This window comes from Euprymna scolopes, chromosome 18 (assembly GCF_053919585.1).
Source record: "Euprymna scolopes isolate OS-2025 chromosome 18, ASM5391958v1, whole genome shotgun sequence".
NCBI lineage: Eukaryota > Metazoa > Mollusca > Cephalopoda > Sepiida > Sepiolidae > Euprymna > Euprymna scolopes.
In genome coordinates this window covers 28,327,538-28,341,799 of record NC_136499.1, presented here as the reverse complement: position 1 = coordinate 28,341,799, position 14,262 = coordinate 28,327,538, and the positions used below count along the sequence as shown (strand labels likewise).

Below are 14,262 nucleotides of genomic sequence, written 5' to 3'. Positions count from 1 at the left end.
AACACATAATTAATTTTATCTTATCTTATACAAACTTATTCAATAAATAACACTTTTTTTTCTTTTTATATTTTGCAATAGCAAAGCATAATGTTTTTATCATTTTCGATGAGAGATGGACTATGGCAAAAAAAAAAAAAAAAAGAAATCTTGATTTGCAAGTTGAGAACTGTCTATGATTTACCTTTTTAAAGAAAGGTTGTAGATTTCTCTTGGTCATCTGTTCAGAGTAAATGATGAATGCTGTGCTGAGATAAGAACAGCCTTATTTTTTCTGTTCAACTAATACAAACATATCGAATGCACTAATATGAGAAAATCGTTTTTATTAAATTCTGAAACTTAAAATAATTTGTATAATCATTTTTGTACCTACAAAATATTAGCCAGCACTGCCTAGAAATGAATGAACTTTGTATTACCAATTTTTATATTCTTTCTTTTGAATTTGTATAGTTTTCAGAATAAAATAAAGTAAAATATTGTTTTAACTGATTATAAATATCTGGTGCAAACGAAGATCACACAATATTATTGCAAAAACACAAAATTATCTCCATTGGATTCCCAGGTGCTACTAGATCAGGTTGTCTGAAAATACTGACGCCCTGGCCTAAAATGCACCAAACGTTTATTTTATTATTTTTTTTAATTCCTTTCCCTCTATAAAATTCAAAGTAAGAACAAAAAAACAACAATTTTCCTCTACAAAACCATCAAACCAAACACCATAATCAAATATTTTAACATATAAAGAATTTAAAGCATAAAACTTTTTCCAAAATTACTGGATTAGGCATTAAAAACTTGATATACTGTAAAACAATTGACTACTTGGAAAATTTTACTCCAAAAAATAATTTTTAATGCATGATGGTTAAGAATTTTTTTTTTTAATGCATGATGGTTAAGAATTTTAAAGTCAGTTTAAATAACACTTTCTTTGACGGTTTAAATGCTCAATTTTTCCCCCAGAAATCTGAGTTCAAAAGAAATCATTTATATATATATATATATATATATATTTTTTTTTTTTTTTTAATTATTAACAAAAGATTAAAATGGCTGACTTTATAAGCAAAAAATTTTTTTAATGCCATATAGAGTGCAAGTTTTTAAAACTGAACATACAAGATGGTTGGATTTAATAAAAAGAAGGCTGCTGTACTAATTTTATTTCCAAGTTTGGAATAAAGCGTTTGGTCTTGTCATGTTGATTTGTTTTTTCTATAAAGTCTACATGGAATAAATAAACATAAAAAATATGGTTGACAATCAAAATGTTTGAAAAGTTATAAATTTACCATTGTCAGATCTTTCTGAATTTCACTGCATTCTTCATGTGTTCATTCGCAATTGTTTTTAGAAAAAAATCTGAATCTTTTTCTTACAATATTATATTTATTCGTTAGAACCGAATTACTTACTCTTTTATCTGCATTTTCAAGAATATTGCATTATTGTATAAAATTCTTTCTTTTTGATAATATCACTAAAAATTATTATAAGCAAGAAATATCTTATTCTAAAACAATTATAATCTGTAAAGGAATTAAAAAAAAAAAAAAAAAAATAGGTCATCAGGCCCCAATTGAAATGAATGACTCTCGTCTTGGGAAAGCACCATGTCTTGATAAGCTTCTGGGAATGACCTTCACTCCTAATCTGAAATAGAACACGTACATCAAATCTGTTGCCAACATCGCTTAAAAATTGATAAGATCATTTTATCACTCCAGTAGGTATCTTACAGCCGATGCATTCCTCTACCTGTATAAGAGCCAAGTATGTCCTAAAATGGAGTACTGTTACCATATCTGGGCAGGAGCTGCTTGGCATGTCTCATTCTGCCTTGATAGAGTTCAAAACCTAGTAAGTGATGCCTTTTTCTCTCCCTTGCAACCTCTTTCCAACAGAAGAGACATTGCAAGCCTCTTTCTGTTCTATCATTATTTTCATGGCAAGTGTTCATCTAAGCTGCAATCTATGGTCCTTGCTGGACTTTAACAAAAAACATTCAACTAGCTACAACCCCTATCAACAATTTCCCCTACTCCCATCCTGTGTCTAAATCTAAATGCAGATTCCATGAACAAAGCTTCTTTTCTGGAATTGCCAGCTTATGGAGCACTGTTCCACTAGCCTTCTTACCAGTTGGCTTCAATATAGTAGCGTTCAAGTCCAATGTAAACAAGTTCTTGTTGAACTGTCTCCTTAAATAATCAAATTCCACCCAACTTACACCATTAACGATTACTACACAACCCCCTTACATTCATTGACCCTTATCCTTGAGTGGTCTTTCTGCCTTGATAAGTGGTGCTCACTTGTAAAAAATAAATAAAATAATCTAGATTCATATTCAGATTTGAAGAGGAGTCCAAATGTAGGAAAGTTTAGATTGTTTGGATTTTGGGAATTGTTTTTTTTACTCCTTCAGCAGACATGCACAAATAGTTTATATTTAATTCTCAAAGCAGAAAGGGTAGAAGCGGATTGAAAGAGAGAGGAAAAGAGATCCTTGATAATGCCCTGTTTTTCTTTTCTCTTTTTTTATTGGAATATATTTTGTTTTGTTTTTCAGCCTATATCAGCACGGGTCAAATCATGGGCTGGGGCAACAAAGCAATAGAGATACGGGCTGCTGAAACTGGCCATCTTAATGGGGTCTTCATGCACAAAAAAGCACAAAAACTTAAATTCTTATGTGAACGCAACGATAAGGTAAGTATCTTTTTTTTTTTCTTTTTTTTTTTCCTCTCATCTTTAGTGTTTACCTGTAGCAGGTGCAAGCAAGAAAACAGTCTCATCTGTCGATTTGTGAATAAAAAGAGACATGATAAGGTAAAAACGTAGACTTATTTATTATGTATCTTGTAGATGCAAAAAAATAAAAACGGAAAACATCTTCGATACGATCAGCGCAGATGTTGTACGCTAAAGAAATCACATTCTGCGCAAAGTTTCCCACTGTTTTTATTTTCTTAAAAAGAAAACACAAGCTTTTCCAGCCTTGTGAATATGGAGTCTCATAGCATTATTCAAAACAAGTGTTTATAGTTGCTGGGAATCGAGATGCAACTTGTAAAGTTTAGGCTGATATGAACTTGGGACACACTAACAAATTAACTTTTTCATTCAACTTAAATAATTTAAAAAAAAAAAAAATCGATAGATTTTTTTTTTTTTTTTGGCCATTGTTGTATTCTTAAGATAAAATGTTTGTCTATATAGTTTCATATATAACATAAAATCGTTTTGGTTTTGAACAATTAGCAAAGAAACTTGGCATTGTCCAGAAACAGTAAGTTCAAGCTGGAATTATTTTTTTTAACAGGTTTCTTTTTTTTCTTTTTTTTTTTAATTTTGTTGAAATATATTATAAAATGATTTTTACAAGTTTAATTTCCAACATTTGATTTCCTATAATGAATAATAGTAAAAAAATGTTTTGAAGAACATAAAGCAAGAAACTGTTTTTTTTTTTTTTTTTTTTTTTTTTTTTGCACATTAACGCTATCTGCAACATAAAACTTTCTTTATGATAAATAAATTATATATATTTATTTATTTATAAAATAAGTGTTAGAAGACTATCACAATGCAAAAAATGGAATGTTGTCGTGTTGAGGAAAAAAGACGAAAACAAGTGATATATAGACATGCATGTTTCATTGAATAGCAGGGCTAATTCCTGTTTGTTTCTCTTGCAATCCGTTGAATGACCGCGTCCCTTGTCGAGATAAAGTAGGTTCATTTCACAGTCAGATTTTGGCACTGTTTGCTTGATCTGTGTGGTTAATAGAAATTCTTGTGTGCAGGCCGTTTGCTCAGTTGGTAGAGTGCTTGCTTCGCATGCAAGAGGCTCAGGTTTCAAATCCTGAGTTTGGATGTGTCTAACTGATGAGCCCAAATGAGGGTGAAACTCGGGTCTTGGACTTCTGGTTTGTTGACTGTCATAGTTCTTGTGGGCTGCAACGTTGTTTGGCTGTGGAATTTATTATATATAATCTCTCACATTCTGAAAATCCTATACATACATATATATATATGTACATATATGATTACTTCATTTAATCACATAAATTAATATACAAAGATCTAATTTTATGCGTAAATTTTCAGTATTTGCTTCAACAGTGCTCAATACATAGGTAGAGCTAGGTAATAAGTTATGAAAATATATATGGCAATTAAGCTACACAGAATATTCCGCAATTCATTCTTGTGAGAATTCGTCAGATAAGTCTGACGAATTCTCATGAAAATGAAACGCAGAATATTCTGTGTAGCTTAATTGCCATATTTTCATAACTTATGTATATAATTTCTTTTTTCTTGAAAAGAACATTATATATCAGTTTGATGATTCATTGACACCATTGGTTTGGAAGAAATATTGGAAACTCGGCCCGTAGGGCTTAACATACCAGATATATCCATTTTTTTTTTTTTTTTTTTTTTCAGTCAATATTATAAGATAATTACAATATCAACTGAATAATGAATTTATTTGGAATTTGTCTGTGTGTACTTTTATTTATTACTGATTATTTTTTGTCTTTCAGGTGTTCTTCTCATCTGTCCGCTCTGGGTCATCTTGCCAAATCTACTTCATGACATTGAACAAACCAGGCATGACTAATTGGTGAACAGAGGAATGAAGTAACCAGCTTATGATACACCTGTTGTTGTGGTGACCTTTGGCCCGGCAGCCCCCACCCCCTATCTTAACACCCCCCATCTCTTGCCCCCACTCACCACTAAAAAAAGTGTTTTAAGAACAACAACAACAAAAAAAAACAACAAAAAAACGAACTGTTTCTTTTATAAGACACTTCTCTGTTTAATTTCCTAAAAAAAAAAAAAGAGAAAATGACATAAAAACTGGAAAAGAGTCTGACCTGCCGTCGCCGCCTCCTCCATTATTATTATTATGACCATCACCATTGCCACTGCCACTCCTTTCTACCCGTTCCCATTTGTTTTGACAGGCAACAATGAAATATAAACAAAATCAATCAACAATTATGAGAGGAAAAATGGTTCCTTTACAACAGCAGAGAATAATGATAAACGCTATTAATGAGTAATAATCGATAGATTGATAATAAAAAAAAAATGATTGATTAATAATAATAAAAAATAAGATTGATAATAATAAAAAAAAAAAACGATATTCAATGTTTAGTATCTTTGCTCTCCTCATTCCTATTGCTCTCTCTCGAAATTGATTTAAAAGGAAAAAAAATTTTTTAAATCATTTCTTTGCTCTGTCTGTCTCTCTCTTTCTCCCAATCACGAACAAAACTAATAATCAATATTTCAAACTGTCATCATGTCAACCACCTTCCTCCCATAAGGCATCCTCTAATTTCTGTTGTTTTTTTGGTTTAATTTATTTCTTCTTCTCTGACCACTATTAACGATAGTAATGCCTCTCTTTTACTTTAAGTAATCAACTATGACCAGAAGTAAAGGGGTGATGGGTGGTCAAGAATGGTAACTGAGGGGGGTGGTAGCATTGTGAAGTGGATCATAGCTTCATGACTCTTGCTCAGCAGTTTTTTTTTCTTTTTTTTTTTCAATCCTTATTATTGTTGTGATTGTTACTGAATGAACACTGCTTATTTACCTGTATAAGATAGGTATACTCCTGTGCTGGTTATCCTACCCACCCAACTTTCAAATTTAACTCTGGAGAAATTAACTTAGGGGCACCCCCTTTCCCTAAAATGAAAGGAGGGGGAGTTTACTAAACCCATCAGCAGGTGTAGAAAAAAAAAATAAAGATCTCCTTTTACATAGGATTATTTCTGCTCTCAGGATTTTTTTTTCTTTGTAAAAGAAAAAAAAGAAAAATGAGGGAAAGAAAGAAAAGAGTTTATAGATTGATTTTCTCTTTTTTTAAAAAGAATTGTTTTCAAGAAAGCAAGAGAGAAACGGTGGTTTCCACATGTTAAAATTATGGAATTTAACTTTCTTTTTTATTGTCTCATAATATGAAGAAAAAAAAGGCCAATAAAAACAAAGCAAATCAAAGAGATGATCAGTTTTATGTACTTACATTATATCTTATCTAGTGATTGGCAGTCAGTAAATTACTGCTGCTATCCTTGACTTCTCCCCCCCCCCTCTCTAATTTGTAACACACATATAGAAAAATTGTATGTTGTATATACTTTGCAATCTGTGAGACGGTAAGTAATATACAAAACGTACACATTTATGTAAATTCTACAAAATATTGAGTATGCCGAAATTCTGACAAATACCGAATGTTTGTTTCTGCTGCTTAAAAACAAACAAAATATCTGCTGTGTAAAGAAATGAAAATCTGGCCATGAAAAAAAAAAAAAATTCCAATTATTCTTGTAGGCAATGATTCACCTCCATTTTTTTTGAAGATTTGGACACAAATTGGGAAATATATTTTAGAATTCTGACACAAATTTATAAACTATTTTTTTGTTTTTTAAAGGGGGCAGTATCTGACAAAAAACAAACACGAACATTCTTCTCCCCTTTGGTCATAATATATATATATATATATATATATATATATATATATATATATATATATATATATATATATATATATATAATCAGTAATGATACTAGCAAAACATGTAATAAAATACATTGTTACCTACAAGATTCTTAGGTTCACGACATGGGTCAAGGTGAAAATTAATGTTGACTTGATTTCAAACCCCCAAAATGATTTTCTATTTGCCAGTTTAAAAAAAAAAAAACATTTTCGAATTTCGATGAGCCATGAAGTAAACAAATGTTGGCCAATGATTAAAATGGCTGACATGTTCACGAGATCGTGAACCATCGAAAATAATTTTTCAGGACTTGAAACAAAAAAAACAAAAAAAACTAGAAAATCATTTTCTGGCTCAACTTAAAATTTAAACATAAGTCAAGTATTATGGTTCATGTGTGCTTTTTGAACCAAAAGAAAACAAAGATTTAACTCGTGCCCCTGTCAACTCAAAGAACTAAACAAAACAAAAAAATGGTTTCCTTCTATTCCATTAATGATAGTTAAGCCTGTTTTTGAAATTCTTGAAACTGCTTTTTCTGTCCATTCTATTTTTCTCTTGATATTGATGAAACGAAATCTTTCGTCCCTCTCGCCATTCATTTGGGGGAAAAATAAGGGTATTTAATAGTTCCAACTTATTGGACTATTAATATGTTAATATGTAATATCTGTAACGTCAAATAAAGCGTTCAGTTTTATACGCAGTCATTTTTATTTTTTTGCTTGAGTACTTGTAAAGATGATCTGCCTTTAGTTGAAATTAAAGAATATACAAAATTGATTTTTGTGTGCGTGTTAGTCGCAAATAAAAACAAAAATTTTATGCTGGTGCGGGATGGGGGGGGGTGAAAAAATTTTGTTGTAAAAAATTATATCTGAAATATTTACTAACAGAAAATGGTAAAAAATTTCTGCCATGATCCATAATCATCATAGCAATCTAATTTTATCACAAGGGAGGAGGGCATCATTCATTCCTGTCTTGTAACAAATGACTTACATATACTATGGATTTTTCCACTTTTGCTGATTGAGAATTGCCGGAAAATAATTTTTTTTAGAATAGATATTTCTAAAAATTATTTTATCAATCCTTATCATCATCATCATCATCATCGTTATCATTGTATTAGTACGCAGGGAGATCGGCTTAGTCAACAATGTTGTATCAACTGATAAACTATGTTAAAGATGAATCATTCATGCTCAAATAAACAGTAAAAGTATGACCCCCCACCCCTCTGTCCGAAAGGCGTGAGTAAAGTATCAGTCTGGTCTTCATCATAGATTGGCATTAAACATTAAAAGAATAAACAAAATAAATAAGTGTTTTTAATGCGACAAAAAAAAAAATAAAATGAAGGAAAAAAAATCAGTAAAAGTAATAAACAAAAATGTAAATAATTTTTTTTTTAAACTTTTTCTTCATTTAAAAAAAAAAACTGATGATAATTTCCGTTTTTTTAATGATCACCGAGAATGTTTACTTTTTCTGCTTCTATTGTTTTTATTTCCAACTTGTCATTTAATTAACCTCTACGCAATCTTTTTTCAAACCTCCAGTTAAGTAGAAATTGCCTCCATTTACTGTTATTGCCTGCGGCAAATCTAAGGGAGGTAACTTGTTGAAATTTTAAACAAATGTTTCGGTTTCTCTTTTTTTTTTTTTCGTTATATATATATATATATATATATATATATATATATATATATATGTAATTAGATATGCATTATATCTGCATAAATACAAATATGGTTAATGACCACACCTCGACCTCAAGCTAATAACTTGATTGCCATAATTTATTATTATAATGGCTCTATTAACATGTACTGAGAACTAGCATGATAACTCATCAGAAAAATTCAGATGAAAATGATCTTTTAGCTGTTTAGTCCTGTTTTTTTTTTTTTTTTTTTTTTCCTTAGGGTTGAGAAGGAGGGGGGATCTTTAATTTTTTTCAAAGCTGTGAGAAGAAAAATAGTTCCTGACTTTTTTTTTTTCTTTTATTTTTCCAACCAATAATCATCGTATCAGTGGAAGAGTTCTTGTCATCGGTTGATATCTTGTTCGCTTCTTTGTCAGAATTGCAAGATTATGAACAGTAATTTACGTTATTACAGATTGCGGTGTCATCATTTTCGTTCTTATCATGTCAGTTTTTTGGCCACTCTTGTCGATAACTGAATGTTCTAAGGCTACAACAACCGATATGTTGTCATGATACCCCCCCCCCAAAAAAAAATAAGTTGCACAGGTGAGGATGAATCCGTGTGACAGTGAACAAGGTAAAAAAAATCTTGTTACCTTTCCAAAACTCTCCATTGCCTTCGGATTTTTTTTTTTTTTTTTAATCGTGTGTGATTTTTGCTCATACACACATGCAAGTACATCTCAGGAGGATGTTGATCTCTGAGTTTGAGTTTAAAAAAAAAAAAATGTATGATTTTCTGCATTATCATTGCTGAGTTTTCATCTTGCCTTCTTACTTAGATGGCTCATAAGTATTCTGTTGCTTAATGGCTTCCATAGCAATATATGCTTTAGCGAGGCTTCTCGTTACTCTTTCATTCCACATGACTTATATCAAGATATAGATTATGAATGTTCAAAAAGTAATTTTTTTTATTTAAACAAATTAAATCCTTATTTTATTTTATTTTTATTCATTATGAGTTGAAAGTCTTTCTTTTTGTGTTTTTTGTAAGGGTAAGAAAAATTCATGTGTCAGGGCTAATTGCTTTAATTAATATTTAATTGCAACTCCCAATTCTGTAAATAAATTTCCATTGAATAAAACTTGACCAATGGAGGAGGTTCAATATTGTGAAGAGAAATTGGTTAGTTTAAATGTACATATATATATATATATATATATATATATATATATATATATATATATAAACCATGCCCTAATGTGGGGAGAGGTAAGGGGTGCGTGTTCTTTTCACAGTTAAATTATTTTACCAAAATGTATGAAATTAATTAAAAGAAAATTGTAAATTTTAAACAATTTTTTTTCTTAATCGAAACAAAAACCGAATTTATTATATTTATCTTGATTTTTATGTTGACAATATTTTTCTTGACAGCGTTTATAATATATTTACTGGCAATGTAACTTTTTGTATAAATTTGTTTTTTTGCTTTTTTTTTTTTTTGCCATTTTCTATTCCTCGTAGGTGAGTTCTGATTATTTCCCCCCCCCCATCACCTTCAAAGACACCCCTCATTTTCCTGTGTCATTTGATCTTAATTTTTTCAACCCTCCCAATGAAAATCGAGTCTAAACTTGCCATCATTAGCTTCTTTATTTTATATATATATATATATATATAAAATCCAACACCAAGTTATATAATGTTCATAAATACCAACTTGATATTGTATTTAATCAAATAGTGCTCGATACAGTGGAAATTGAATGACAACACTAATAGTTGTTTCAACCTCAAATCTGGTCAGACCATTAATTACACACCAACATACACACACACACACACACACACACACACACACACACACACACACACACACACACATTCTTATTATTGCGATAAAACCACCAAAAAAACGAAATCTTATTTTAGCTTGTGTTGTCATCGACGAAAGGTGAATGAGTGATTGGTCACAAAATATCCATGGCTAAGTACCCCATCCCCACTCCTGAAAATTGTCCCTTGTTGTTCTATGGTAAAGTTTTCTACCCACCATCACCACGTCTCTCACAAGGTGTATCCATTTTTTCTGTACAATTCTGCCGGGGAGCAAACCTGTTGTAGAAGTGGAGAGAGAGAGAGAGAGAGAGATAGAAAGAATTAAAATATAACTAAGGTCCCACATCTCATCTGGAGAGGGGGAAAAAAAAAAATCAAAACTTTGCTGAAAAAAGTATACAATAACGAGGAAGAATTCAAGATTGAGAAAAAAAAAATGGAGAAAAAAAATTTGAATATGGATTTTTTTCTCCTCTAACTAAAATCAAAGCTTGAATTTCCCATTTAATTGAATCTGTCATTAAATTTTCTTTTTAAAATAAACGAAACTGCTTTGAGCTCCTCTTTTAAGCCAAGCTCTTTTCTCTAACCATGGTGACATATTTGTCTTCTTTTTTTTTTTTTTTTCTTAGACAAAGAAGAGGGGGGGGGTAAAAGAAAGAAAAAGTAAACCCTCTGCGAACTGCAATTGAAAAAAAAAAGTTATTTATTGCTATGATTCTGTTATTTGTCAAATTTAAGTCATCATTGCTATAATATATTTCCAAGGGTGTGAATAGTTTGTGATTAGAACTTTTTTTTGTCTTCCCTGGGATGACCCTCCACCAATTTCTTGACTCCCCTCCTCACCCCCACCCTTTCTCATTTCATACACATTCTGTTCTATCAAAACCTGAACGATATTAAAATTAAAAAAAAAAAAAAATGTAAGACATTTTATCCATACAAGGACAAAAAAAAAAAAAAATGATAAAAATTAAAAAAAAAAAAAATGTTAAGAAAAAAAAAAAAAAAGAAAATGCTGTACGGTCGTGTGAAATTTCTTATTACACCCACATTTCTTCCTGCACCGAAAAAGTGCTGCAATCTCAAAGGTGAATAAAATAAAGTGATCTGTACGAATTGATTGTTTTGTTGCGTTTCTTTTTGGCTTCTTCTCGCTGCATTTTTTTTTTTTATTTTTTTTTTTTTTTTGTACTTAAGAATGTCTATTTTTAGTTTCCAGTTGAGCTTAAGATGTGTGCATCTGTCAAGATAACACACTCAACACCTTTCACCTGTGCAACCTCAGTAGAATCCTAGGAATCACCTGGCAGAATCAGATCTAAAAGAAGACCGTCTTTGATCATCCAGACATCTCAAAGCATGTTTACTTTATTCACCCAGCACATCAACTTCAGTGGCTTGGCCATGCCAGGTGAATGGATTATGGGAGGATATTCCTTGTGGAAGGCTCACAACTCGTCTATGTTACAAGTATGTCTGCAAGCGAGACGAGAGGGCAGGTGGCATCGACTCAACAGGCTGGGAGACACCACCAATATCTGCAGAATCTATAACGGTGCCTATCAATGCAAGATAGGTTTGCATGGTTACAGCAGACACTGCAATTCAGCAATAGACTAATCTGAAACATTTTGCTTTGTTTTATATCGTTTCAATTTATTTTCAAGAGGTTATATATGAATGTGTATATATATATATATATATACACACACACTAGTATATGGCATAATCACGTTGACACATCGGTTCTTGCAAGATCACTGAAGTTAAGCAACGTTGAGCCTGGCTAGTACCAGATGGGTGACCATTTGAGAATCCTAGGCGCTGTATGTGCTCTCCGCTCATCTCGGCATTGTTTCCGGTCGTCCTCAACTTGCCACTGGTATGCAACAATGTTGACTATGGAGAGGCGGGGTTGGAGATTGCACAACTCTTGCCACACAAATTTCACATGCATGCACCCTTACAGTGGGTATCCATAGTCTGTCAAGACTGAAGGAAGCCACAGTAATTGGAATCGGAAAAATCAATATCGGAATCGGAAAAATTTGTACCTATTTTCGAATGCCAAGACGATTTTTTTTATTATCTTTTTTATTTGATCTTGTTTAAAACAAAATCTTCCACTGGTGGTAATAATGGTAAAATAATAAATATTTATTGATTTTAAACTAAAAGTAAAACAAAAAAATGTATAGATCACTCCCGTTCGTTTTTACATTTGAAAAATATGTGAAAGTACAACTAGCAAAGACAGATAACAGGAAAATTTTTTTTTTTTTAAATCAAAACAAAAACAAAGGAGAAATCTTCGACTGAGTCAATCTTTTATTTGTCTTAATCCAAAGTGCTCCTTTTTTGGGGAGGGGAGGGCTACATTAAAATCTAACCTTAAAAATTCATTTAAAAAAAAAAGTTTTTGATTTAAAAAAGAAAAAAAAATATTACAAAATTTTTGTCTCTCCCTTAGGACAGATTCAACACAAGATCAGTTTTTAATGTATGGAAAATCCCCCTCCTCCATCCCCGGAAAAAAGGGAGCATCTAGATAGGGGTGAACATAAAAATTGCCTTAGTCTAGAAGCATTTCTCCTTCACTGAGAGAAAATAGAAAAGATTCAGTATAGTATCAGACAAATACTACACTTTGCTCTTAGCCAAGAAGTCAAGGACAGTTTTGAAAAAAGATATTTCCTGTAATTTTTTAAAAAATACAATCCAAGATTTATTAAAATATTTTTTAAATATTAAAAACATAACTTTAGCGACGATAAATTAATGATTTTTTTTAAAACATTAAATTTTAATTTACTTTCATAGAAACAAGATTTCTGCAATGTTTTTCTATATTTGCTAGTTTAATTTTTTTACTATTTTAATATTATTTATAAAAATAATTTATAAATAAAATCATGTATTTTAAAGGTTAAAATGAAAACATTGGAAAATCAGATAATGATGTAATTTTTTTTTTGTAAATTAATTCCACCAAAATTTTCAGAAAATTAAATAAAAATGGTTTTCATTTTTAATTTAATATAAAAAAAAAATTCGGCATTACTTGGTTGAGGATTTAGCATCGAAGCCAACCAACGAAGAAAAAAATGTCAATATTTTAAATATATAAATAATAAATGTTGCCATAACCGAAAAAAGTTAATTTTTTTTTTAGTATTCTAAAGTAGTTTTAAATACCCCTTTTTTAATATCATATATGTTTTTATGGGTGGTTTTGCAAGTAATATGGCAGCAGGTTTGTTTCCGATGAAAAAATCTCATAAAACTGAATATTTGAGATTAAAAATAAAAAAATGAATATTTGCAATTTAAAAAAAAAAATGAATATTTGCAATTTAAAAAAAAAAAAAATGAATATTTGCAATTTAAAAAAAAAAAAAATGAATATTTGAGATTTAAAAAAAAAAAAAAAATGAATATTTGAGATTTAAAAAAAAAAATGAATATTTGAGATTAAAAAAAAAAAAATGAATATTTGAGATTTAAAAAAAAAACAAATGTTTCAGATTTAAAAAAAAAATGAATATTTGTAGATTTAGAAAAAAAAAAATTAATATTTCAAATTCAAAAAAAAAAGATGAATATTTGAGATTTAAAAACAAAAAAACTTAAAAAAAAAAAAAAAATGAGCCAGGTAGGTTCTTAAGTAACTTTTATTTGCTATGGTAACATTTATTTATTGTATATTTGATTTTTTTTTTTTTTTTTTTTTTTTTTTTTTTTTTTTTTTACTTTAGTTATTTGTGGACTATTCTGCTAAAGCATCACTTGTTTTTTTGTTTTTTTTAATCTTGCAAAATAATGCCTTCAAGTATCTGCTTGCTCCTGTCCAAATTCTTTATATGTATTTTTAAGATTTTATTTTGCTTGTAAATAAATATCTACATACATACGTACATTAAAAATTGACCATCTGTCTAACTTTACCCTTGTGGAGAGGTAAGTAAATAGAAATTTTTTTTTTTTTATATTAAAAACAAAGTTATAACAAGATTTATAAATTATAACATATTTTTTAGAATGCCTTCTTTTTCTTTTCATTTGTTTATATAGCTTACTTACAGAATAAAAAAGATTTCCTTTTTGTAAGTTTACAAAATTTAAACAAATAGTTTTAATTAAAAAAAAGGACACTAGTGAGTTTTAACTAAAACGAAGTATTCTTTTTGTTTTAATTCTCGGAAGAA

At 29.9% G+C, this 14,262-nt stretch overlaps 1 protein-coding gene across 34 annotated transcripts in view; it reads left to right on the top strand.

The window, feature by feature from the left end:
• LOC145297554 (serine/threonine-protein kinase mig-15-like) overlaps positions 1-5,793 on the top strand; it is a 1,203,941-nt gene extending 1,198,148 nt beyond the window's left edge. For 18 of the 34 annotated variants that reach the window (XM_080143552.1, XM_080143554.1, XM_080143544.1 and 15 more), the window contains 2 exons: positions 2,585-2,724; positions 4,569-5,793. In XM_080143552.1, the coding sequence (XP_079999678.1) occupies positions 2,585-2,724; positions 4,569-4,652 (224 nt within the window). In that variant the 3' untranslated portion in view covers positions 4,653-5,793. The remainder of the gene's footprint in view (positions 1-2,584; positions 2,725-4,568) is intronic. The other 16 variants (XM_080143559.1, XM_080143560.1, XM_080143556.1 and 13 more) reach the window with 1 other exon arrangement.
• The last annotated feature ends 8,469 nt before the right edge of the window (positions 5,794-14,262 follow it).